Here is a 24,655-nt window from a genome sequence, read left to right on the forward strand (position 1 = left end):
TACAATACCCATCAGGCTCACCACCAGCGAACGAAACTTTGCAGAGATCTGGAGTAAGGTATTTACAAGCAACTAAAGGGTTGTTTGGGTGAGGTGCAGAGTGATGGAAGGATTTTGTTTATTAAATTAATATGTTGCTCATCTTGCTGGCTGGATTTTTTGGCCCAGAGTACGGCCAGTCCTCGACTTACAACATCTCGTTTAGTGACCGTTCAAAGCAGCAACGGTACTGAAAAAAGTGTGTTAAGGCCCGTTTTCACACGTGTGATGTTGCAGTATCCCCATGTGATCAAAATATGGACGCTTGGCTCATACTTAACGACGGTCACAGCGTCCCGGGGGTCACGTGATCCTGAGGCTTTAAAGTAATGGAATTCTTTAAAATTTGAAGTACAGGTGAGTCCTCGGCTTACGACCGTTCATTTTTGTGACCGAAGCTAGAACGGCCCTGGAAAAAAAAGGGACTTACGACCGCTTTTCACACTTAACGCCCATTGCAGCATTCCGATGTGATCAAAATTCAGACGCTCGGCAACCCCGACTCATATTTACGACGGTCGCAGTGCCCTGATCCGCTTTTGCGACCTTCTGACAAGCCAAGTCAAGGGGGGGAAGCCAGATTCACTTAACAACCGTGTCACTAATTTAAGAACCGCGGCGATTCGCTTAACAACCGTGGCATGGTCGTAAAATGAGGCAAACGTCAAAAACAACGGCCTTAGCAACAGAAATTTGGGGCTCGATTGTGGTCGCATGTGGAGGACCTCCTGTAACTCAAACGCTAATAGGAAGGGATGTTTGGCTGCTGTTTTTTTTTCGTTTGCTAATGCTAAGATTGTTAATTTTAAATTTGTTTTAAAACAATAGGGGTGTTTTAATTTGTTTGGGCCAAATTATTTAATGTGTTTTTACATTGTTTTTTAAATTTTGTATTATGTGTGTTTTATCTTTTGGCTGTTCACCGCCCTGAGTCCTTCGGGAGTAGGGCGGTATATAAATCCAAAGTAAAGTAAAGTAAAGTAAAAAGATGCAGAATTTGAGGGAGTAAATTGTGACTCGGAACTGGAACCAATCAGTTCGCTTGGTTGGCTGGATCCAGTTTGTTCCTCTTGGCTGGATCTCCCTTGCAAAGTTGTTGTTTTGGCAGCCGAGTTGCTGGAGGTAGTGTGGTATCTACCTTGCCCTGATTTCTCGAAGAAGAGGTGGAATGTAATTCCTAAATATGTACTTACACAGGGGTGCTGCTTGCATGCGTCGCGGTTGCATCCGGGGTGAGGTTGGGGCAAAACTTTGGGCAGTGGGCTCTGTGAGAAATAAACTTCGGCGTTGTCTCAGATGTCCTCGGCACAAGGTGGATAAAAATCAATGAATTTTTTTAAAAAATCAAAAAAATCAGATTTTTTTTTATTTAAATTGGATTTTTTTTATTTAAATCGGATTTTTTTGATTTTTATCGAATTTATTTTAATAAAAAACTTTTGGGGTAAAAATCTATCGTAAGATAGTTTTCTATTTAAGATACATAAATAATTGAGTTTATTCAGCATGAAATGGAGCTTAGTTATGTAGGATGAGGCTGTATATTCTGCAACGCTGGGACTGTCGGTGAGTCAACAGTGGGTCAAAGGAGGAGCAGAGATGACGGTTGCTCTTTAAAAACTATGATTTAAATCGAGTTGATTTAAATCAAGCCTTTTTACTAGTGATTTAAATCATGATTTAAATTGTGATTTAAATCAACTCGATTTAAATCAAATCCCACCCTGCCTTGGCGGTCGGATAAGAGTTCCTGGTGTTCAATCATTCAATCCCGAAGTGACTGGACTGCTGTCGTGAGCTCTACCTGGGGCTACCCTTGAAGACCATTCGGAAGGTATAGCTGGCGCAGAGTGAGTGTGGCAGTGCGGGGAGTTTTGCGGGCTCCAAAAACGGCCCCTGTGATGACCCCACGGCTCTGTGAGCTGCATTGGTTACCAGTTTGCTTCTGTTTATAATTTAAGATATTTGTGCTTTAAAGCAGGGGTCGGCCACTTTAAGACTTGTGGACTTCAACTCCCAGAATTCCTCAGCCAGCAAAGTCTTAAAGTGGCCAAGGTTGGCGACTTTGCCGGCTGAGGAATTCTGGGAGTTGAAGTCCACAAGTCTTAAAGCGGCCGACGTTGGAGACCTCTGCTTTAAAGAGCCCTTCCTGGCATGGTCCAGGTTACTTGAAGGACCATCTCACCCCACTGGGATTGCCCCTACCACCTGTGCCGTCAGAGGAGGCGTGCTATGGGTCCCATCAGGCCGATTATTCCTGCTGGCGGGGTCCAGGGAGCAGGGCCTTCTCTGCGGTGGCTCCTGCCCTCTGGAACGTCTCAACCCCGTGATGTGAAGTTGGCCCCGAACCTCCTACCTTTTCATAGAGGACTAAAAACCTGGCTCTGTCAATTGGCTTTGGGGCTCCGGTTGGAGGAAAAGAGCCATGGAGGTGATTGATTGCGTAACAACAGATCCCCCCCTTCCCCACCACCATCACTCCACCCCAGCCGCGCCCCCCCCCCCCCCCCAGTGTGTCTCTGGTTTTAATGTTTGATGTTTTAACTTTTGGTGTTTTTAACTGTAAGCCGCCCAGAGTTACCCTATGGTAAAATGAGCAGGCAATAAATTGTAGAAAAAGAGAGGGGGGGGGACAAAGAGAGAGAAAGGAAGGAAGGAAGGAAGGGGAGAAGAAGAAAGAGGAAGGAAGGAAGGAGAGAAGAAGGAGAGAGAGAGTGAGAGGAAGAAAGGAAGGAAGGGGAGGAGAAGAAGAAGAAAGAGAAAGAAAGAAAGAGACAGGAAGGAAGGAAGGAAGGAAGGAAGGGGAGAAAAAGAAGAAAGAGAGAAAGACAAGGAAGGAAGGATCGAAGGGGAGAAGGAGAGAGAGAGAAAGAAAGATAGGAAGGAGAGAAGAAGAAGAAAGAGAAAAAAGAAAGAAAGAAATGTAGGGGAGAAAAAGAAAGAAAGAAAGAATGACAGGAAGGAAGGAGAGAAGAAGAAGAAAGAGAAAGAAAAGAAAAGAAGAAAAGAAAGAAAGGAAGGAAGGAAGGAAGAGGAGAAGAAGAAAGGAAGGAAGGGGAGAAGAAGAAAGAATGAGAGAAGGAAAGAAAGAAAGAAAAAAGGAAGGGAGGAAGAAAAAGGAAGGAAGAGAAAAAGAATGAAAGAAAGGAAGAGGGAAGGAGAGACAGAGAAAGAAAGGGAAAGCAAGACAGAAAGAAAGAAAAAAGAAAGAGAAACCGAGACAGAAAGAGAAAGAAAAAGAAAGGAAGCAAGACAGAGAAAGAAAAAAAGAAAGAGAAAGAAAAAGAGGAAGAAAGAAAAAGAAAGAGAGACAGAGAAAGAAAGAGAGAGAGAAAAAAGAAAAGAGGAAGGAAGGAAGGTATGGATGGTGTCAGAAGAATTCAGATTCGGCTCACCACTGTTCCTTGCAAGTAATAATTAGCACAGCAAGAGATGAGAGAAGTTACATCTTGAGCAGCTGAATTTCTGCATGCAGGGTTTTGTTCCTCAGAGGTAGAAATTCCCTGCCTTAAAATCGTCCCGTCCTTCCTTTCTCTCTCATTAGAAGCATTTGGCTAGACCAGTCAAACCGCGTTGGGAAGACTTCCTTAAAATTTCAGCAGGGATTGCCGAAGGACTTAACCAGAAACCTTTGCAAATACACCTGGTCCTCACCTTTACGACCACAACCGAGCCCAACATTTCCGTTGCAAAGCAAGATAATGGTTAGGTGAGTTCTGCCTTGCTTTGTCTCCTTCCTTGCCGAGGTTGTTATTTGAACCCTTGTAGTTAAGTCACTAACACGGTCGTTAAAACGAATCTGGCTTTGCTTGTCAGAAGGTCGCAAAAGGAAATCATGCAACCGTCATAAATATGAGTCAGTGGCCAAGCGTCCGAATTTTGATCATGGCAACGATTGGGGATGCTCCACAACGGTTGTAAGTGTGAAAAATGGCCATGGGGATGCTGCACTGGTCATAAGTGCACAGCGGTCATAAGTCACTTTTTTTCCAGTGCCGAATGGTCACTAAATGAAGTGCTGTAAGTCGAGTTACTTGCCAGGGCTGTAAATAAATCCAGTCGGAAGCTTTACTTTACTTTTTACTTTACTTTTATTTGATTTCTATACCGCCCTACTCCCGAAGGACTCAGGGCGGTGAACAGCCAACAATAAAATACATATATACAAAATTTAAAAAGCAGAATTAAAATCGAATTAAATAGTTTGGCCCAGACAGATTAAAACCCCAATCAATTTAAAACAAATTTAAACTTTGAGGATTAAAAATATTAAAAAATATTAAAATTATTAAAATGGTTTAAAAAGAGGGAGAAAGTTAGGCCGGGCCCGCCTGGTGAAATAAGAACGTCTTGAGAGCGTGGCGGAAGGTGCGTAGATCCGGGATCCTCCGTATCCGGGGGGAGCTCGTTCCAGATAGTAGGTGCCCCCACAGAGAAGGCCCTCCCACTGGGGGGCCACCAGTCGACATTGTTTGGCCGACGGCACCCGGAGGAGCCCCTCTCTGTGAGATCGTACCGGCCGGTGGGAGGCTATTGGTGGTAGTAGGCGGTCCCGCAAATACCCAGGTCCTGAGCCATGGAGCGCTCTAAAGGTGGTAACCAAAACCTTGAAGCGCACCCGGAAGACCACCGGGAGCCAGTGCAGCTCGCGCAGGAGGGGTGTTACATGGGAGCGCCATGTCGCTCCCATAACCACCCGCGCGGCCGCACTCTGTGCCAGTTGGAGCCTCCGGGTGCTCCTCAAGGGGAACCCCATGTAGAGAGCGTTACAATAGTCCAGGCGGGAGGTGACGAGGGCATGAGTGACTCTGCGTATTCTCTTTTTATATAATCCCTTTGTAATCCCTTCGCTGGCTTCGCAGTTTCCTTCTTCCTCCTCTTCCTAATCCTCTCCCTTCCCCAAAGGTGTAAGGTGTGTGTAACTTTTGAGGAGGAGTCTTCTGGAAACGGTCATACTTTCCCCATAATGAGCGATGATGAAGTTCAAAATAATCCAGTAAACGAAGCTGGGGAAACTCCCCAGTTCCCAGGAAAATATTGGCAAGAGGGTTAAAATGTGAATTTTCTCTTAAGGCCTCGGCCGGGAGCCGGATTTCCTTGTCTTGTAGAAATCTGGAGTCAAGGGTTGTTGGCCTGTGAAAATGTGGGGTTTGTTGAAACTGGTTTTATGCGACATTTAAAAAAACCCCAAACATGGTTTAAATATTATTATTATTATTGGTTAATCTTTAGTGAGATTCACAGCCTTTGAGGCTGGTTAATAGCTCAGCAGCTCGAGTCCTAACCAAGGACCTAGTAACTGTTAAGGTATCCTATTATTATTATTATTATTATTATTATTATTATTATTATTATTATTATTGGTTAATCTTTAGTGAGATTCACAGCCTTTGAGGCTGGTTAATAGCTCAGCAGCTCGAGTCCTAACCAAGGACCTAGGAACTGTTAAGGTATCGTCGGAGGATGTAAGCTGTTCCGAGTAAGGTGGTTTTTTGTAGCGTCAAAATGTTCAAGTCTGGCAAATTTAGAATTACTAAATAGCGGGGTAGTCCTTTCGGTATTATTATTAGTTTGATTTATATGCCGCCCTTCTCCGGAGACTCAGGCTGGTTTACAATGCGTTAAGCAATAGCCTTCATACTTTTGTATATACCTGCTTAGTAGGGCTTTGCCGCCCCCCCCCCCCAAAGCGGTGTTCTTTTTTATACAAAGTCAGCTTATTGCACCCACAATCCAGGTCCTCATTTTACCTACCTCGGAAGGATGGAAGGCTGAGTCAACCTTGAGCCTGGTGAGAATTGAACTCGTAGTAATTGCAGGCAGCTGGCAGCTAAATACTACTTTAACATTAATTTAGTCCACTGCACCACCAAGGCTCCTTAGAAGTCAATATTTGTAGCTCAGGGTTGAATTGTGGGGCCCTCGGTGCTCTCTGAGCTTGGTGGTTTTCTTGCCAACGTTTCATTGCCTAACTAGCTAACATCATCAGTGTTGGAAGAGAGTGGGGTTTGTGAGGAGGAGGAGGAGGAGGAGGAGGAGGAGGAGAATTGTAGGGTCGTTGATGCTCTCTGAGCTTGGTTGTTTTCTTGCAAACGTTTCATGACCCATCTAGGTAACATCCTCAGTGTTAGAAGGGAGTGGGGTTTGTGAGGAGGAGGAGGAGGAGAACTGGGAGTCCTTGGTGCTCTCTGAGCTTGGCTGTTTTATTGCAGACATTTCATGACCCAACTAGACAACGTCATCAGTGCTAGAAGGAGGTTGGGTTTGTAGAGGAGGAAGAGGAGGAAAAGGACTATGGGGTTCTTGGTGCTTTCTGGGCGTTTTTGTTTTCTTGCAAACATTTTATTACCTAACTAGGTAACATCATCAGTGCTAGAAGGGAGTTGGGGTGGAGAGTAGAGGAAGAGAACTGTGGGGGTCCTTGGTGCTCTCTGAGCTTGGTTGTTTCGTTGCAGACGTTTCATGACCCAACTAGGTAACGTCATCAATGCACAAGATGGTTTGTTGAATTTTGCCCTTAAACGTTGGGGCTTTGGGGCATTTGAAGTTGGGAATCCTGGTTTGATAGCTTGAGAAGGGCTTCCTGGGGTCCTCTCGAAAGGTTTTCGACTTGCACTCTCTATATACCAGTGGTGGCTAACCTCTTTGCCGTCGCGTGCCAAAAGCGGGGGAGTGCAGGGAGGATGCCCACATCCTCCAGGCTCCAGAGCCTTTCTTGGAGCCTGGGGAGGGCAAAAACAGCCTTCCCCACCCCACCCGGAGGCCGGAAACCGCCCATTTCCCGACTTCCAGTGGGCCCGGAAGTCCCGAAAATCAGCTGGCCGGTGCGCGCATGCACACTGGAGCTGAGCTAGGGCAATGCTCACATGCCCACAGATATGGCGCCACGTGCCACCTGTGGCACACGTGCCATAGGTTTGCCATCCTGGCTCTATACAAAGGCTCCTCAACTCATAACCACTCATTTAGCGACGGGAGCCCGGCGTTGGGTGCACAAAGTGATTCAATCAATCGAAGCAGGCTGGAAGGGACCTTGGAGGTCTTCTAGTCCAACCCCTTGCCGAAGCAGGAGACCCTATACCCGTGATGGCGAACCTATGGCACGCATGACACATGATATGGCACACGGAGCCATATCTGTGGGCACGCAAGCGTTGCCCTAGCTCAGCTCCAGAATACATGCACGTGCCAGCCAGCTGATTTTCAGTCCTTCCAGGTCCACCAGAGGTTGGGAAATGGGCCATTTCTGGTCTCTGGAGGGCCTCCGGGGGTGGGGGGTGGGGAAGGCTGTTTTTGCCCTCCCCAGGCGCCAATAAAGCCTCTGGAGCCTGGGGAGGGCGAAAAACGGGCCTACCGGGCTCACCGTGCCATTGTGTGCCAAAAGTGGGGGTCGCACTGAGCGGATTGCGCATACATGCATGGGGGGTGGGGCGCATTGAATTATGGGCCCCATAATTCATGCGACCCCCCCCCCTGCGCCCTTCCCCTGCTCTATACCATCCCAGACAAATTGTTGTCCAATCTCTTCTTAAAAAACTCCAGTGATGGAGCATTCACCTCTTCTGGAGGCAAGGAGTTCCACTGGCTAATTGTTCTCTCTGTTAGGATAAACGGGGGGGGGGGGGATTGACAAAAGCAGTGTTGGGCTTGGAGCTCGGTCCCTTTTGTGTGTAAATTGCCACATTGCACATACAGGTAAGTTCCCAACTTGCAACCGTTCATTTAGTGTACCTTCGAAGTTACAACGGCACCGGAAAAAGTGACTTATGCCCGCTTATTTTCACACTTAACGACCGTTGCAGCATCCCCGTGGTCACGTGATCAAAATTCGAAAGCTTGGCAACTGACATGTACTTAACGACTGTTGCAGTGCCCCGGGGGGGGTCACATCATCCCCTTTTGCGACCCTCTGACCAGCGAAGTCAACGTCAGGAAGCCCGACTCGCTTAACAACCGTGTGACTAACTGGAACGGCTGCAGTGATTCAGTTAAGAACTGCGACAAGAAAGGTCGCAAAACGGGGCCAAACTCGCTTTGGACAGCTTGTCTCGCTTAGCTTGTGGAAATTTGGGGCTCAATTGTCGTAAGTCGAGGACTGCCTCTACCTACAACGGGGGTGAGGCGCTGGCAAGAGTGACGCAGTTTTTTGTCATCGCGACGGTAAACCGTGGAGTTTTATTTAGCAAGCATGTGTAAGTCTTGCAGAGAAGGGTGTGTACCGACTCGGCAAGTAAGTGTTGTGGGTTCTTGTTCCTTTCAGCCGGGGTTGTGTTACGGGGGAGTTTTCCACAACCGAGACTAACAGCCATCCCGTGAGTTTTGTTATTATTTGTTATTATTTTTATTTTTTCTCCTGCTTGGCAACTGGAGTTCTCCACGAGGGTTACACAGTGATGTTTCTGGATGACGTGTAAAATTGAGATAGAAACACAAAGCCAGCCCCACCTTAATTTTGTTTACTAGTAGACAACCTTTGCCCGATTTGGGGGTGAGGGGGTGGGTGGGTTCATCATTCCCGAGAGATTTCCTTATCTAAACAGAGAAATGGAATGATCGAGGGCGGCCAAAATGCAGTGGGAGCTGGACCTTCGACTTCCTGCTGGCTTCCCCAATGGGTTTCCTTTCGGGAATCTGGCAGAGAACCTTGTAAATCTCTCCTCCTTTTCCTTTTCCTCCTTCTCCTTCCCTTCCTCTTCCCCTTCTCTTCTTCTCCATCTCCTTCTCTTTTCTTCTCCTCCTCTCTCCTTCTCCTTTCCCCTTCTCTTCCCTTTCTCCTTCTGCTTTTCTTCCTCCTCTGGTTCCCCTTCCCCTCCTCCTCTCTCCTTCTCCTCCTCTTTACCTCTCCTCTTTCTCCTTCCTTTCCTTGCCCCTTCTCCTTCCCTTCTCTTTCTCCTTTTCTTCCTCCTCCTCCTCTTCCCCTTCCCTGCTCCGTCTCCTTCTCTCTACTTCTTTCCCTTCATTCCCCTTCCCCTCCCTTTCTCCTCTTCTCTTTCTCCTTCTCCTTTTCTTCCTCCTCCCTTTCCCCTCCTCCTTCTCCTTATTTCTCCTTCTCTCCTTCCCTTCCTTTTCCCTTCTCCTTCCTTTTCTTCCTCTTCCTCTCCTCCTCCTTCCCTTTCCCTTCTCCGTCTCCTTCTCTCACCTCCTTCTCCGTCCTCCTTCCCTTCCCTTCCTTTCCCCTTCCCTTCTCCTTCTCCTTCTCTTTCCCTTCTCTTTTGCCTTGTCCTTCTCCCTCCCGTTCTCTTTCCCCTTTGATAAGGTATGTAAGAGATTGCTGCCGGGTGGGAGAGGAAGTGAGGGATTGCAAGATAGACTGGGAAACTGTCACAATGTTGAAACTAAATATCAATACCTCTACAATACAGGTAGTCCTCAACCTATAACCACAAGTGAGCCCAAAAATTCCCTTGCTCAGCGAGACAGTTGTTAAGTGAGTGCGCAGGGATTGGCTTAACCGTTGTGGCAACAAAAGGTCCTGAAAGTGGAGGTGACTCACTTAACAACCACTTTGCTTAACAGCAGAAATTCTGATCTGTACTGTAGTCGTAAGTCGAGGACTACTTGTAAGCAGAACCTTAACTTTGAAAGGGACTGATCTGACAAAGCACAGTTGTGAAATCTGAACGAATATAGGTAGTCCTCGAGTTACGATCATAACTGAGCCCAAAATTTATGTCGTTGAGCGAAACATTTGTCAGGCGAGTTTCTTTCATTTTACGACTTTTCTTGCCACCGTTGTTAAGCGAAACATTGCATTTGTGTAAATTAGTCACACGGTTGTTAAGTGAATCTGGATTCCCTGTTGACTTTGCTCATCCGAAGGTCGCAAAAGGGGATCATCACGTAACCGTCGGGGGAGGTGATGCTGCAATGGTCGTATGTGTGAAAAACGGCCCTAACTCACTTTTTTCAGTGCCGTTTTAAATTTGAACGGTCACTAAGCGAACCGTTGTAAGTCAAGGACGACCTGAATTGCACTGAAATGCAGAAGCATGCAAACCAGACATGGGGGGCCTTCCCAAAACTTGAATTGGAGATGTCAAGCAAAAGTACGAAGTGTAAAAACTTATTTTTCAGGCTTAAAATCTTCGCTTAATAAAGTCACAATCAGTGTACCATGTTTTTCAGACGATAAGATGCTCCTAAATTTAGAAGAGGAAAACAACAACAAAAAAGTTTTTGTCCTCCCTTTTTTCGGGCCCTTTTTCAGTCCTTTTCCAGTCTTTTTTTGGCCCATTTTTGAGGCTTTTGGGGGGCTTTTTTCGGCCCGTTTTCAAGGCTTTTGGGGGGGCTGTTTTCAAGGCTTTTTTTGGCCTGTTTTCAAGGCTTTTGGGGGGCTGTTTTCGAGGCTTTTTTTTGGCCCGTTTTCAAGGCTTTTTTCCACCCGTTTTCAAGGCTTTGGGGGGGCTGTTTTCAAGGCTTTTTTTTTTTTGGTCCATTTTCGAGGCTTTTTTTCGGCCCGTTTTCGAGGCATTTTGGGAGCTGTTTTCAAGGCTTTTTTCGGCCCGTTTTCAAGGCTTTTTCAGCCCATTTTTGAGGTTTTTCGGCCCGATTTTTTTCGGCTAATTTCAGCCCGATTTTTTAAGAAAAAACAGGCTGAAAAAAGCCTTGAAAACGGGGCATGCAGAGCCCAAAAAATGGCCAGTGGGTAGGCGGGGCTTTGGCAGTATTCGGTCTATAAGACGCACAGACATTTTCACCCCCTTTTGGGAGACAAAAAAGTGTGTCTTACAAAAAAATACTGCAATTAAAAAAACCCACAAAACTGCTTGAAAAGTGGAATCCGTAACATAGAACACTGATTAGTCACGTCCTGATAAACACGGGTTCCAGACTCTGGAAGTGAGTAATGCTTTCAGCCGACATGCGTCTCCTAGACCAAAATAGCAGGAACCCTCTCGGACTAAATTAAGCGCTTTATTGGAGCAGGCAGGGGGGGAAAAAGCAGATTTGCAGATTCTACGCAGGTAGTCCTTGATTTACAACAGTTTGCTTAGTGACCATTTGAAATTACGACATCACTGAAAAAAGTGAACTTCTGATCGTTTCTTACATATATGGCCTTTGCAGCATTCCACTAAAATTCAGACGCTTGGCAACTGATTCATATTTTATTTTATTTTATTTTATTTTATTTTATTTTATTATTTTATTTTATTATTTTATTTTATTTTATTTTATTTTATTTTATTTTATTTTATTTTATATATTTTATTTTATTATTTTATTTTATTTTATTATTTTTTATTTTATTTTTTATTTTATTATTTTATTTTATATTTATATTATTTATTTTACTATTTTATTTTATTTTTTATTTATTTTATTTATTATTTTTTATTTTATTTTATTATTTTTTATTTTATTTTATTATTTTTTATTTATATTATTTTTATTTTATTTATTAATTTATTTTTTATTTTATTTATTTCATTTTTATTTATTTATTTTAATTTGATTTAATTTATATTTTATTATTTTATTTTATTTTATATTTATATTATTTTATTTTATTTATTATTTTATCACTAAACAAATAGTTGTAAGTTGAGGACTACTACTTATGCAGGTGTTCTTTTGGTCAGCTAGTTACCAGTATGGTGTCAGTGCAGCCTAAAGTACTTGTACCCCTAAACTGATGTTTTTCAAATTTGGAAACTTTTAAGATGTGTGGACGTCAACTCCCAGAATTCCCTTGATGTCAGGCCTCTAAGAACCAAGAAAGACACATGGAATAACCTCTGAGCAGAAATTGTGCCAAACTAAACTACTGCTTATATCGCTATAGATATATTCTGAAAATATATCTGCTGGGAAAAAAACTCCGCACTGGTGACAGGAAGGGCATCTGGCCAGGAAACACTCAGCTCCATTCAGTTACCCAGACTCCACCCCTGCAAGGGATTATGGGGTCATTAAAAGAAGATGATTATTTTACTGTGGTTATGCTGCAGCTAAGAGTGCCCAACACGGCTTACCTGGGCTTAATCTAACCAGGTTTAACTCAACTGAGGTAATTTCCTGGGTTCCTGTGACATCCTGGCCCATAAACACACCAGGTGAGCCAAGCAGCCCGGATTACAGGTAATTCTTGACTCACAACCACAATTGAGCCAAACACTTCTGTTGCTAAGCAAGACAGTCGTTAAGCGAGTCTTGCCCCGTTTTTACGACCTCTCGCCGCAGTGGTTTAAACGAATCACTGCAGTTGTTAAGGTGGTAATGCAGTTGTTATGGGAACCTGGCGTCCCCATGGACTTCGCTTGTCGCAGAAGGGGATTGCTGCAACCGTCATAAATACGAGTCAATGGCCAAGCATCTGAATTTTGAATCATGTGACCATGGGGACACTGCAATGGCCGTAAAGTATGAAAAAGAGCCCAAAGTCACGCTTTGCAGTGATGTAACAGCGAACGGCCACCGAACAAATAGTTGCAAATTGTGCAATTGCAACTTGTAAACTTTTCAAGTCGACACCACCACAATAAATGTAAGGAGGTCGAGTTTTGCTGGAAATGCCTCGTACGTTTCCCGAAACGAAGATTGGCTTAACGGTGACATCAAAACCGCTTGCTAAGCCCGAAACCACGCTGTGCAAACCCACCATGGCTTAAAACAACACCAGTTATCCTTTAATGATAGGTTAGCACCCAGTACGACTGTATTTAGGGTATCGGTCAAACGAGGATACGGTATCCTTCCCCCCAAAAAATAGAGAAGGTCAAATCTTCCCCGGTGATTTTCCAAAGGCTTGTGAGTAGTGACTAAGGACATTGTAGGGGGAAAAATAGTGGCGAAGTTCTCCAAATGTTTTTGGCTTATAAACGCTGGCAGTTGGTGCTAAATTTTCAATCGATTAATTCATTCATCCCGTCTTTATTACTTCAACGCAAGGCAGCAAGCATATCTAATACTCCCTTTTTCCTCCTATTTTCCCCACAACAGTCCTGTGAGGTGGGTTGGGCTGAGAGAGAATGGCCCAAAGTCATTCAGGCAGCTTTCATACTAAAGGCGGAACTAGAATTCTCCGTCTCCTGGTGATTGACCCAAAGTCGCCCATACAGATTTCATGCCTAAAGCAAGACTAGAACTCATCTTCTCCCGGTAATTGGCCCAAAGTCATTCAGGCAGCTTTCATACTTAAAGCGGGACTAGAATTCCCCGTCTCCTGGTGGTTGGCCCAGAATCACCCAGCTGGTTTTTATTTCTATGGTGGGACTAGAACTCCCTGTCTCCTGGTGATTGGCCCAAAGTCACCCAGCTGATCTGGCTTTCATACCTAAGGTGGGACTAGAACTCACCGTCTCCTGGTGATTGGCCCAAAGTCACCCAGCTGACTTTCGTGTCTAAAGTGGGATTAGAACTCACAGTCTCCTGGTGATTGGCCCAAAGTCACCCAGCTGACTTTCGTGCCTAAAGTGGGATTAAAACTCACAGTCTCCTGGTGATTGGCCCAAAGTCATTCAGGCAGCTTTCTTACTTAAAGCGGAACTAGAATTCCCCGTCTCCTGGTGGTTGGCCCAGAATCACCCAGCTGGTTTTTATTTCTATGCTGGGACTAGAACTCCCTGTCTCCTGGTAATTGGCCCAAAGTTACCCAGCTGAGCTGGCTTTCATACCTAAGGCGGAACTAGAATTCTCCGTCTCCTGGTGATTGACCCAAAGTCACCCATCCAGCTTTCATGCCTAAAGCAAGACTAGAACTCATCTTCTCCCGGTAATTGGCCCAAAGTCATTCAGGCAGCTTTCATACTTAAAGCAGAACTGGAATTCCCCGTCTCCTGGTGGTTGGCCCAGAATCACCCAGCTGGTTTTTATTTCTATAATGGGACTAGAACTCCCTGTCTCCTGGTGATTGGCCCAAAGTCACCCAGCTGAGCTGGCTTTCATACCTAAGGTGGGACTAGAACTCTTCTTCTCCTGGTGATTGGCTCAAAGTCATTCAGGCAGCTTTCATACTAAAGGCGGAACTAGAATTCCCCGTCTCCTGGTGGTTGGCCCAGAATCACCCAGCTGGTTTTTATTTCTATAATGGGACTAGAACTCCCTGTCTCCTGGTAATTGGCCCAAAGTTACCCAGCTGAGCTGGCTTTCATACCTAAGGTGGGACTAGAACTCCCTGTCTCCTGGTAATTGATCCAAAGTCACCCATCCAGCTTTCATGCCTAAAGCAAGACTAGAACTCATCTTCTCCCGGTAATTGGCCCAAAGTCATTCAGGCAGCTTTCATACTTAAAGCGGAACTAGAATTCCCCGTCTCCTGGTGATTGACCCAAAGTCACCCAGCTGGTTTTTATTTCTATGGTGGGACTAGAACTCCCTGTCCCCTAGTGATTAGGCATGTATTTGAGGGGGATCAAAAGACAGCAAAGCTTAGTTATAGTTTGGTCAGAAGATGTAGAGCTAAGAGGCTCATCCTTAGCAATTCTCAGTGTGCCCATATAGCCGCAGTAAAATAAATGCAATAAAATAACTTTGGTTTGCAAATTTGGCAAATGGCAAAATTCCATTTCTGAAGTGCTTGGCAACCAAGTGGCTAGTTTTAAAAGGCTTGCAGGCAGCTCCACCTCGGTTCTTTGACGAATTATTTTTTTCCCCTTTCTCCTTCGGATGATCCGTTGGGTTCCCCCCCCCTCCTCTTCCTTAAGCGTGTTGCAAAGCCAGCAGGGAGGAGGGAATTCAGGAGAGCTTTTAAGACAAATATGCCTTGTTTCTTTGGCTTTCATCCTCTCCCAGCTCTGGGCAAGGGAGGAAGAGGGGAGCATCTGGCAGGCAGCCCCTTGCCAAGTTTTTGATAAAAGTGAAATAATCCGGGACTTTCTCAACTTGAAAAAGAGAGAAAGAGAGAGAGAAAGGGCTGTGTGCGCCAGACCTCAATGGATGATTTGAGCAATTTTTTAAAATTTTTTTTCAATATCTCAGTTCTAACTGTGCTTACTTCTCGAGCCAGACCGGGATCTGGGAATTGAGGAAGTCTGCAGGCAATTACAATTGGAATAATAATAATAATAATAATAATAATAATAATAATAATAATAATAATAATAATAATAACAACAACCCTCGGAGCAATACCCAAAGGGCTACCCCGCTATTTAGAAATTCTAAATTTGCCGGACTTGAACATTTTGACTACAAAAAACCACCTTACTCGGAACAGCTTACATCCTCCGACGATACCTTAACAGTTCCTAGGTCCTTGGTTAGGACTCGAGCTGCTGAGCTATTAACCAGCCTCAAAGGCTGTGAATCTCACTAAAGATTAACCAATAAATAATAATAATAATAATAATAATAATAATAATAATTTGTTAATGGTTGATATCTAGGACGCTGGCAGCAACTCGTATCAACCATTAGCACGTCGATGGTATTTGTGATGCATTTTTTAATGTTCAGTTGACTGAGTTTCATGTTTAATGAATAAAGTATATAACAACAACAACAACAACAACAACTGGTTAAGATCAGGAGTACTGAAAAAAGAAACAGAAAGCTTTATTTTGGCAGCTCAAGAACAAGCCCTAGCCACAAACTGCATGAAGGCAAAAATTCAACATGTTACCACCAACAGCAAATGCCGCCTCTGCAATGAGAAAGAGGAGACAGTCGACCACCTGATCAGTGGGTGCAGCAAAATTTCACAAACTGACTACCTACAACGCCATGACCGTGTTGCTAAGATCATTCACTGGAAATTGTGCCAGAAGTTTGGATTTGAGTACAGCAAAAACCACTGGGAACATCAGGTTGAGAAAGTTTTAGAGAATGAGAAACTCAAGATCTTGTGGGACTTCAGGATTCAGACTGACAGGCCCTTGGTCCACAACACACCTGACATAACAATAGTTGAAAAGAAAAAAGTATGGTTCATTGACATTGCAATACCTGGTGATGCACGAATTGAAGATAAGCAGCAAGAAAAAATCACAAAGTACCGGGACTTGCAAATTGAAGTTGAGCGACTGTGGAAAAAGAAATCGTGTGTTGTCCCGATTGTAATTGGAGCTCTTGGAGCAATACCCAAAGGGCTACCCCGCTATTTAGAAATTCTAAATTTGCCGGACTTGAACATTTTGACTCTACAAAAAACCACCTTACTTGGAACAGCTTACATCCTCCGACGATACGTTAATAGTTCCTAGGTCCTTGGTTAGGACTCGAGCTGCTGAGCTATTAACCAGCCTCAAAGGCTGTGAATCTCACCAAAGATTAACAACAATAATAGTAATAGTAATAATAATAATAATTGTTAATGGTTGATATCTAGGACGCTGGCAGCAACCCTTATCAACTAATAGCACCAGTCCATGGTATTTGTGATGCATTTTTGAATGTTCAGTTGACTTGAGTTTCATGTTTAATGAATAAAAGAAATAATAATGGTAATAACCTCAGCTGTTTAGCAATACAGATAATCCTCGACTTACAACCACAATTGAGCCCAACATTTCAGTTGTTAAGCGAGACACAGGTGAAGTTGAGTTTTGCCTCGTTTTACGACCTTTCTGGCCACAGACGTTAAGTGATTCACTGCAGTTGTTCAGTTAGTAGCACGGTTATTAAATGAATCCGTTGAGTTTGCTCGTCAGAAGGTTGCAAAAGGATCATGTGACACTCCCCCGGGGATACTTCAACCGTCATAATTATGAGTCAGTTGTCAAGCGTCAAGAATTTTGATCATGTGACTATGGAGAGGCTGCAATGGTCCATAAGTGTGAAATGTTCCTAAGTCACTTTTTTCAGAGCTGTTGTAACTTTGAAGGGTCACTAAATTAACTGTTGTAAGTCGAGGATTTTACGTATATAACTGCCAGATTTGGGAATGTAAATTTCAAGCCTTGTCAGGAATAATCTAATTAATCTAATCTAATCTAATCTAATCTAATCTAATCTAATCTAATCTAATCTAATCTAATCTAATCATGTTGATTAAAATAGACAAGCATGTGACTTCTAGGAAAAGTCCTGTTTTTCTCCTGTGGATAAACCTAAAGTAGCCAGCTTTGTAAATACACTTTTCTTAAAGAATGATTATGTACAGGCAACACCCCTAATCATGCCAGATTAAGAAAACGCGTTTCCTTAACATTAACTTGGGAGTAAGTGTGCAGGGGGGGAAGGGGGTTTAAGATAGTCTTCGACTTACCACCACAATTGAGCCCAAAATTTCTGTTCTTAAGCGAGACATTTGTTCAATGAGTTTTGCCCCATTTTACGACATTTCTTGCCACGGTTGTTAAGTGAATCACTGCAATTGTTAAGCGAGTAACCCGGTTGTTAAGTGAATCCGGCCTCCCCCTTGACTTTGCTTGTGAGAAGGTCACAAAAGAGGATCACGACGTGACCCTTGGGGCACAGCAACGGTCATAAGTACGAACCGTTTTGCCAAGCATCTGAATTTTGATCCCATGACCATTGGGGATGCTGCAAAGGTCATAAGTGTGAATAACGGCGGTAAATCACAGTTTTCACTGTCGTCGTAACTTTGAACCAGGGTTGAAATCCAGCAGGTTCTGGCGAACCGGTAGCGGAAATTTTGAGCAGTTCGGAGAACCGGTAGCAGAAATTTTGAGCAGTTCAGAGAACCGGCAAATACCACCTCTGGCTGGCCCCAGAGTGGGGTGGGAATGGAGATTTTGCAGTGTCCTTCCTCTGCCACGCCCACCAAGCCACACCATGCCCACCAAGCCACGCCCACAGAACCAGTAGTAAAAAAAATTTGGATTTCACCACTGCTTTGAACGGTCATTAAATTTACTGTAGTAAATTAAGGATTACCTGTATCAAGTGGACTGTTTCTCAACCTGGGCAATTTTAAGCTGTGTGGAGTTCAGCTCCCAGAATTCCCCATAGGTGGGGAATTCTGGGAGTTGAAGTCCACACAGCTTAAAGCCGTCCAAGCTGAGAAATACGGCTTTTTTAAGCATAGACTTAAAACAAAACTATTAAAACTTAAAACTATTTTCTTCGTTCTGAATCTTCAGTGCCGTCCATGAACCAAGCTTGAAAAAAATAACTGATTTTAATCTCTGGGACGGTTCACACATTCCACGCTGGAAGAGATCCACTTGGTGGGAAAGGAAAGAGGAATGTTTAAATCTTTTTTGTTTCCGGTATTTTTGTGTCTGCCTCCACAGCGGGGGTGTGGCTGCGTCTCCTACTCCAAGCCTGTCTTGAATCTAACTTTGGCAGAAAGTTTTGAAGGGATTACAAAACGCTTCCTGCCAGCAACTTCCCAAAGGGAGAAACAAAACAGTCGGTTTAAGTCTGATGACACAACAACCGGATTGGTTGGGTTAGTTGGTTGCCCGTTAGACAGGTGATAAATCCCTCAAGAAACAGAATTTCCTAATTCTGCTCAATGCCGGAAGCCTTCCCTGCCAGTCTCCAGTGCTATAAAAAAAAAAAAAAAAAAAAAAAAACATATAAAGGTAATCCTTAACTTACAACAGTTCATTTAATGACCTTCAAAGTTACAACGGCACTGAAAAAAAGTGACTTATGACTAGTTTTCACACTTATAACCATAGAAGAATCCCCGTGATGACATAACTTCAGACGCTTGGCAACTGTTTCATATTTATGACGGCAATATCCCCACAGTACGTCGTCGCTTTCTGCAACCTTCCGGCGAGCGAAGTCAAGGGGGAAGCCAGATTCCCTTAACAACCGCAGGCGATTCACTTAACAACCGCAGCCAGAAAGGTCGTAAAATGGGGCAAAACTCCACCTAACAACTGTCTCGCTTAGCAACAGCCATCTTGGATCTCAACGGCGGTTGTAATCCGAGGAGTCCCCGTTTTTCCCGCTTTAGACACAAAATCCATCCGGGTGACTCTCTAGGCCAGCCAGTTTCTTTTAAACCCAATCCACCTTACAGGATTGTTGTTGCAGAGACAATAGAAGGAGGTGTGTATTTTGCTGTGTATTTCTCCATTTTTGAATTATGTGTGAAAACAACAAATGCAGGATAGAAATAAATAAACAAATAAATGTGAGATATGTGCGCCCCTGTGAATCCCTCTGTTGCGGATTTCTGATGAAAGACAAACAGTTGTGTTGCAAAAAAAAATAAAGAAAGAAAAGAGACGGTTGTCAGATAAGCAATAGTCTCTTGCGTTGTGCAAGCCGAGTCTTTCCAGCCGCACAAAAGCCACACCTGGGCCCCACCTTGGCCGTTGCACACACAAAAAACCCCCCACTGATCCTTTAAGCCAGCCAATTGCAAACCGCCAGATCCAGCCGGATTTCCCACCAGACAGCCCATGCCAGGAAGGTAACCAACCCTTAATTCCAAAGGGGCCGTCCGTTGTGTCGAATTTTTTTTGTTTTGTTTTGTTTTACCTTTTGGTTCTGCAATTTAAGAGAAAGAAAAATTGGACTGGGAGATCAAATCCCCATTTAGCCTCAAGGCAGGTTCAAATAGGAGGGAGGGCTGCCGACTTTGGCTTGAGTTTTTCACTCCCTGCGATAAATCACATTTATTTTTTTTCTCTAAGACCGTGATGGCGAACCTATGGCACGCGTGCCACAGGTGGCACATGGAGCCATATCTGCGGGCACACGAGTGTTGCCCTAGCTCAGCTCCAGAGCATATGTGCCGCCGCCCAGCTGATTTTTGGGCCTTCCGGGCCACCAGAAGTCGGGAAACGGGCTGTTTCCGGTCTCTGGAGGGCCTCCGGGAGGTGGGAAAGGCCATTTTTGGCCTCCCCAGGCTCCTAGGAAGGCTCTGGAGCCTGAGGAGGCCGAAAAAACGGCCTACCTGGCTTTCGCATGCTAAAAGCGGGGAGAGCACGGGGGGTCACACGCGCATGTGCGGGGGGCAGGGGCGCATTAAATTATGGGTGTGGGCACACGCACATGCGACCCCCTCCCCACTCCCCCAGCTTTTGGCACGCAATGGCAAAAAGGTTAGCCATCACTGCTCTAAGACAACCGGATCCAGCTCACTGGTACAGTTTAGATGCTCGAACTTACAACCGTTCATTCAAGGTTATGCCGACGCTGGAAAAAGTGACTTAACGATGGCTTATCACACTTAACGACCGACCGTTGAAGCAGCGTTGTGCGGCTGGAAAGACTCGGCTTACACAACGCAAGAGACCCGTTGCTTATCTGACAACCGTCTCTTCTTTTCTTCATTTATTTTTGTTTTTTTGCAACACAACTGTTTGTCTTTCATCAGAAATCCACAACAGAGGAATTCACAGGGGCAGGGCGCATAGAATTATGGGTGTGGGCACACGCGTGTGTGACCCCCCCCTGCTCCTGGCACGCGATGGCAAAAAGGTTAGCCATCACTGAACTAGACATATCTAATTGCTGCAACGTCATTGTGCAGTTTAGTCTCCGGGTCCCCCTAATCCTATTCGTTGCTCTTCTCTGCACTCTTTCTAAAGCCTCAACACGCCTCTAGTGTCGTGGTCAGAGGTGGTATGCAGCCGGTTCGTAACGGTTGATGCAAACCGGTTGCTACGGTATGTGACTCGCCACCTGCGATCGTGGTGACTAAAACTGGACTCCATAGAAATATGTTAGTGACGTATTTATTTATTTTATTTTATCAAATTTGTATACCGCCCTAATCCCGAAGGACTCAGGGCGGTGAAGAGCCACAGAATAAAACACATAAATACAAAAAATTAAAACAGAATAAAAATGAATTAAACAATTTGGCTGAACAAATTTAAAACACCCCATAATTTAAAAACAAATTAAAATTTACATTTAAAAAAGGGGAGAAGATTTAGGCCAGGCCAGCTTGATGAAATAAAAAAGTCTTAAGCGCGTGACGGATTAATGTATTATTATGAAAAGAAATAATAATTTGTGCCTTGGTTAGCAAGTTCCTGGAAAATCCATGCCAGTTCTTCTTTTCGTTTTGCCCAAGCCACAATTTTTTTTTTCCTCGAGCCCTTGCAAGTCAAAACTTGCAGTCTGCTGGTTTGGTTTGGTTTTTGCTTCTCAATTTGGAGGAGGGAGAGAGAGAGAGAGAGAAGGAAAGAGGAGAGAGAGAATGAAAGCGAGAATGAGAAGAAGAGAGAAAGAGGAGAGAGAGAGAGAAAGAAGAGAGAGAGAGGGAAAGGGAAGAGAAGAAGAGAAAGAGGGAAAGAGGAAAGAAATTGAGAAAGAAGAAGAGAGATGAAGAAAAGAGAGGGAAAGAGGAGAGAGAAAGAAGAAAGGAGAGGGAAAGGGAGGAGAGAAGAAGAGAAAGAAGGAAAGAAAGAAATAGAGAAAGAAGAAGAGAGATAAAGAAGAAAAGAGGGAAAGGGAAGAGAGAGAAGAAGAGAAAGGGAAAGAGGAAAGATAGAGAAAGAAGAGAGAGAAAGAAGAAGAGGGAAAGAGGAGAGAAAGGAAGAAGAGAGGGAAAGAAGAGAAAAGAGGGAAAGAAAGGGAGAGGAGAGAGAAAGACAGGAGAGGGAAAGAGAAAGAAAGAGGGAAAGGAGAGAGAAAAAATGAAAGAAAAGGAGAGAAAGGGAAAGGTGAGAGAAGGAAATATGAAAGAGAAAAGGAAAAAGAGAAAGAAAGAAAGAAGAGGGAAAGGAGAGAGGAGAGGGGGCAATAAAGAGAGGAGAGAGAAGGAAAGAAAAAGAAGGGAGAGAAGAGAAAGGGAGAGGAAACTGAAAGAGACAGAAAGGTAGTCCGTATTCTGTTTATTTAGTGACCGTTCATACTTACGACAGCACTGGAAAAAGTGACTTTTTCACCTTTTTTCCACATTCCCCAGGATCACGTGATTTGACATTCAGATGCTTGACCCGCTGACTCACCTTTATGACGGTCGCAGACTCCCGGAGTCACACGATCCCCTTTTGCGACCTTCCGACAGGCAAATTCAAGGGGGGGGGAACCAGATTCGCTTAACGACCGTGCGACTCATTTGAGAACGGCAGCGCTTCTCTTAAGGCGGGAAAAGTCGTAAAACGGGGCAAAACAACGAATTTCTCGCTGAATTAACCTAAATTTAGGGCTCGGTGGCTGACGTAAATCGAGGACCGCCTGTATTTCAGAGAACGGGGGGGGGGAGGTAGTTTTTAAGGGTTTTAAAGAGAAATGCTATAAAAGCAACACCATTCGGAGGTTTTGATTTATCCTGCCTTGCTCTGTTTTCACCCTTGTCTCTTTTCTGTTTAAAAATAGAAGCTGTTAATCATCTTTTGTCTCTTCCCCAGGCTACTGTATATAATTTATTCCTACTGTCACCTCCCTTCTCTTCAGTTCAGTTGGTGCTCTGGTCTCACTTCACTTTTCTTTCTTTTTTTTTTTTTTCTGGTTTTGAAAGGACCCGTTTCCTTTATAAAATTCACCCTTGGAGTTCAATCCTTTTTTTCAGTTTTGAAATGGGCTGGCCAGTTTTAAAGTGATGGTAGAGACTAAAAAAAAAATTACATTTGTTTCCGGGAAAATATTAGTAGTTTACTTTTGGGAATGGATCTTTCCCGGTAAATTTATTTATTTTATTTTATTTTATTTTATTTTATTAAATTTGTATACCGCCCTACTCCCGAAGGACTCAGGGCGGTGAACAGCCATAAAATAAAACATATAGATACAAAATTTAAAATAGAGATAAAACAAATTAAATAAATTTGGCTGAACCATTATAAAACCCCAATAATTTGAAAACCAAATTTAAAATTCCCATTTAAAAAGAGGAAAAGTTTAGGTCAGGCCAGCTTGATGAAATAGGAACGTCTTGAGCGCGCGACGGAAGGTGCGCAGATCCGGGATCCTCCGTATCTCCGGGGGGGGAGCTCGTTCCAGATAGTAGGTGCCCCCACAGAGAAGGCTCTCCCCCTTGGGGGCCGCCAGTCGACATTGTTTGGCCGACGGCACCCGGAGGAGCCCCTCTCTATGGGAGCGTACTGGCCGGTGGGAGGCTATTGGTGGTAGTAGGCGGTCCCGTAAATAACCAGGTCCTAAGCCATGGAGCGCTCTAAAGGTGGTAACCCAAGACCTTGAAGCGCACCCGGAAGACCACCGGGAGCCAGTGCAGCTCGCGCAGGAAATGCAGGTGTGTGATGTTGTTCGGGAAGGTCCCTGAGCATCCCAGCTTCTGTGTAGAATTTTCGGGAACTGTCTTCTCCACCTGTGTCACGTCCACTTCTTCCATTCTTGTTTTCATTCTGCAGGTGTCCCAAGATGTCGTCCTTGGTTTGGTTTCACCTGCTGCTAGTTTTGCCCTGTTTCGGCACCTCAAGGACTTGCTTCCCGAGATGCCACTGCGAAGTGGAGACCTTTGGCCTCTTCGACAGCTTCAGCCTCACCAAAGTGGACTGTAGTGGGATCGGATCCCACCTCGTGCCTGTTCCCATCCCCTTGGACACCACCTACTTGGATTTATCTTCTAACCACTTGGAAGCCATCAACCAGTCCATGTTAACCGGGCCTGGTTACACCACTCTCGTAGGCCTTGACTTGAGCTACAATAAAATCTCCAAGGTGGTCCCTACCACCTTCTCGAGACTCCGGTATCTTGAGTCTTTGGATCTGAGCCATAACTCTTTGGTGACCATCCCCGAGGACTGTTTCTCTCAGTCCCCTCTGGGAGAAGTGGACCTTAGCAACAACCTTCTCTTGGAGGTCCCCTTGAACGTCTTTGCCTTCAAAGGTCAAGGGAAACCCATCAACGTTGACCTTTCCAACAACTTAATAAGCCGGGTGTCAAGATACTCTGATAAACCCGTTCCTAACATTCAAAGCTTAAATTTCTCGGGGAACCGATTAACCAGCATTCCGGATCTCCAAGGGATCCCCCTTCGTTACTTAAACCTGGATGGAAACCCGGTGTCCATCATTCAGAAGGACGCCTTCTTGGGCCTGATAGGGTTAACCCACTTGTCCTTGAGTGGGATTGACCATCTCTTGGACATTTCACCTTTTGGCTTCAAGGATCTCTCCGCTCTCCAAGTGCTGGACTTATCCAACAACCCCAACATGAAATCCTTGAACCCCAAAGTGTTCTACAGCTTGAGTTCTTTGCAAGAGCTCAACCTGTCGGGGACGGGGCTGGCCGCCACTTTCTCCAAACCGATGTTGAGATACTTGCCTTCCATCAAGAGCGTGGCCTTGGCCAAGAACATCCGGTGTCTTAAGACCGTTCGGGAAGGACACTACCACCGAGAAGCTGGACCGAGCAAGAAGGAGGTCCTACGATGTCACGGCGGCCACGGATCCGTGGCGCCGTACGTGTTGTGATCGAGGACCGAGCCTCTGCACGATGAGACTTCTTTAAAAAAAAACAAAAAAAAAACCACAGCCACGAATGTGCCTTCTGTACAAACATTTAATTTATACTTTTTTTTGTATATCTCAACTCCGCGTTACAATAATGGATGGGACAAAACGCTCACAAGTCTGGTTTATTTCAGGGGTACCCCCGCCCCCCAAATTTCCAGCTCTGGACCGCCGGTGATTGGGGGGGGGGAAGCGGGGAAGGGGATGGTTTCATGTGCGTGCCTGCCACTTGTGCAAATAGTTTCGTGTGCTTGCACGCTCACTCGCTGCTTGCATGGCCCGGTTTCCAACGAGCCATGGACTGCTACTGGTGCACAGAATAGGGGTTAGGGTCCCTGGTTTATTTGATTTTCCTAACCTTCAATTGTTCTCCAGGAAA

The 24,655-nt window shown here is 44.7% G+C and overlaps 2 protein-coding genes across 2 annotated transcripts in view; one reads left to right on the top strand and one right to left on the bottom strand.

Annotated features, from left to right (window-relative positions):
* TSKU (tsukushi, small leucine rich proteoglycan) lies at positions 1–24,375 on the top strand. Its single transcript, XM_070944084.1, has 2 exons — positions 1–53; positions 23,172–24,375. The coding sequence occupies exon 2, from the start codon at positions 23,182–23,184 to the stop codon at positions 24,235–24,237; it is 1,056 nt and encodes a 351-aa protein (XP_070800185.1). The 5' UTR covers positions 1–53; positions 23,172–23,181; the 3' UTR covers positions 24,238–24,375.
* WNT11 (Wnt family member 11) overlaps positions 1–24,655 on the bottom strand; it is a 530,657-nt gene that overhangs the window by 350,119 nt on the left and 155,883 nt on the right. The window lies entirely within an intron of this gene.

Source organism: Pituophis catenifer, unplaced genomic scaffold, assembly GCF_029215685.1.
Source record: "Pituophis catenifer annectens isolate HBS135680 unplaced genomic scaffold, rPitCat1.0.hap2 SCAF_4, whole genome shotgun sequence".
Classification (NCBI taxonomy): domain Eukaryota; kingdom Metazoa; phylum Chordata; class Lepidosauria; order Squamata; family Colubridae; genus Pituophis; species Pituophis catenifer.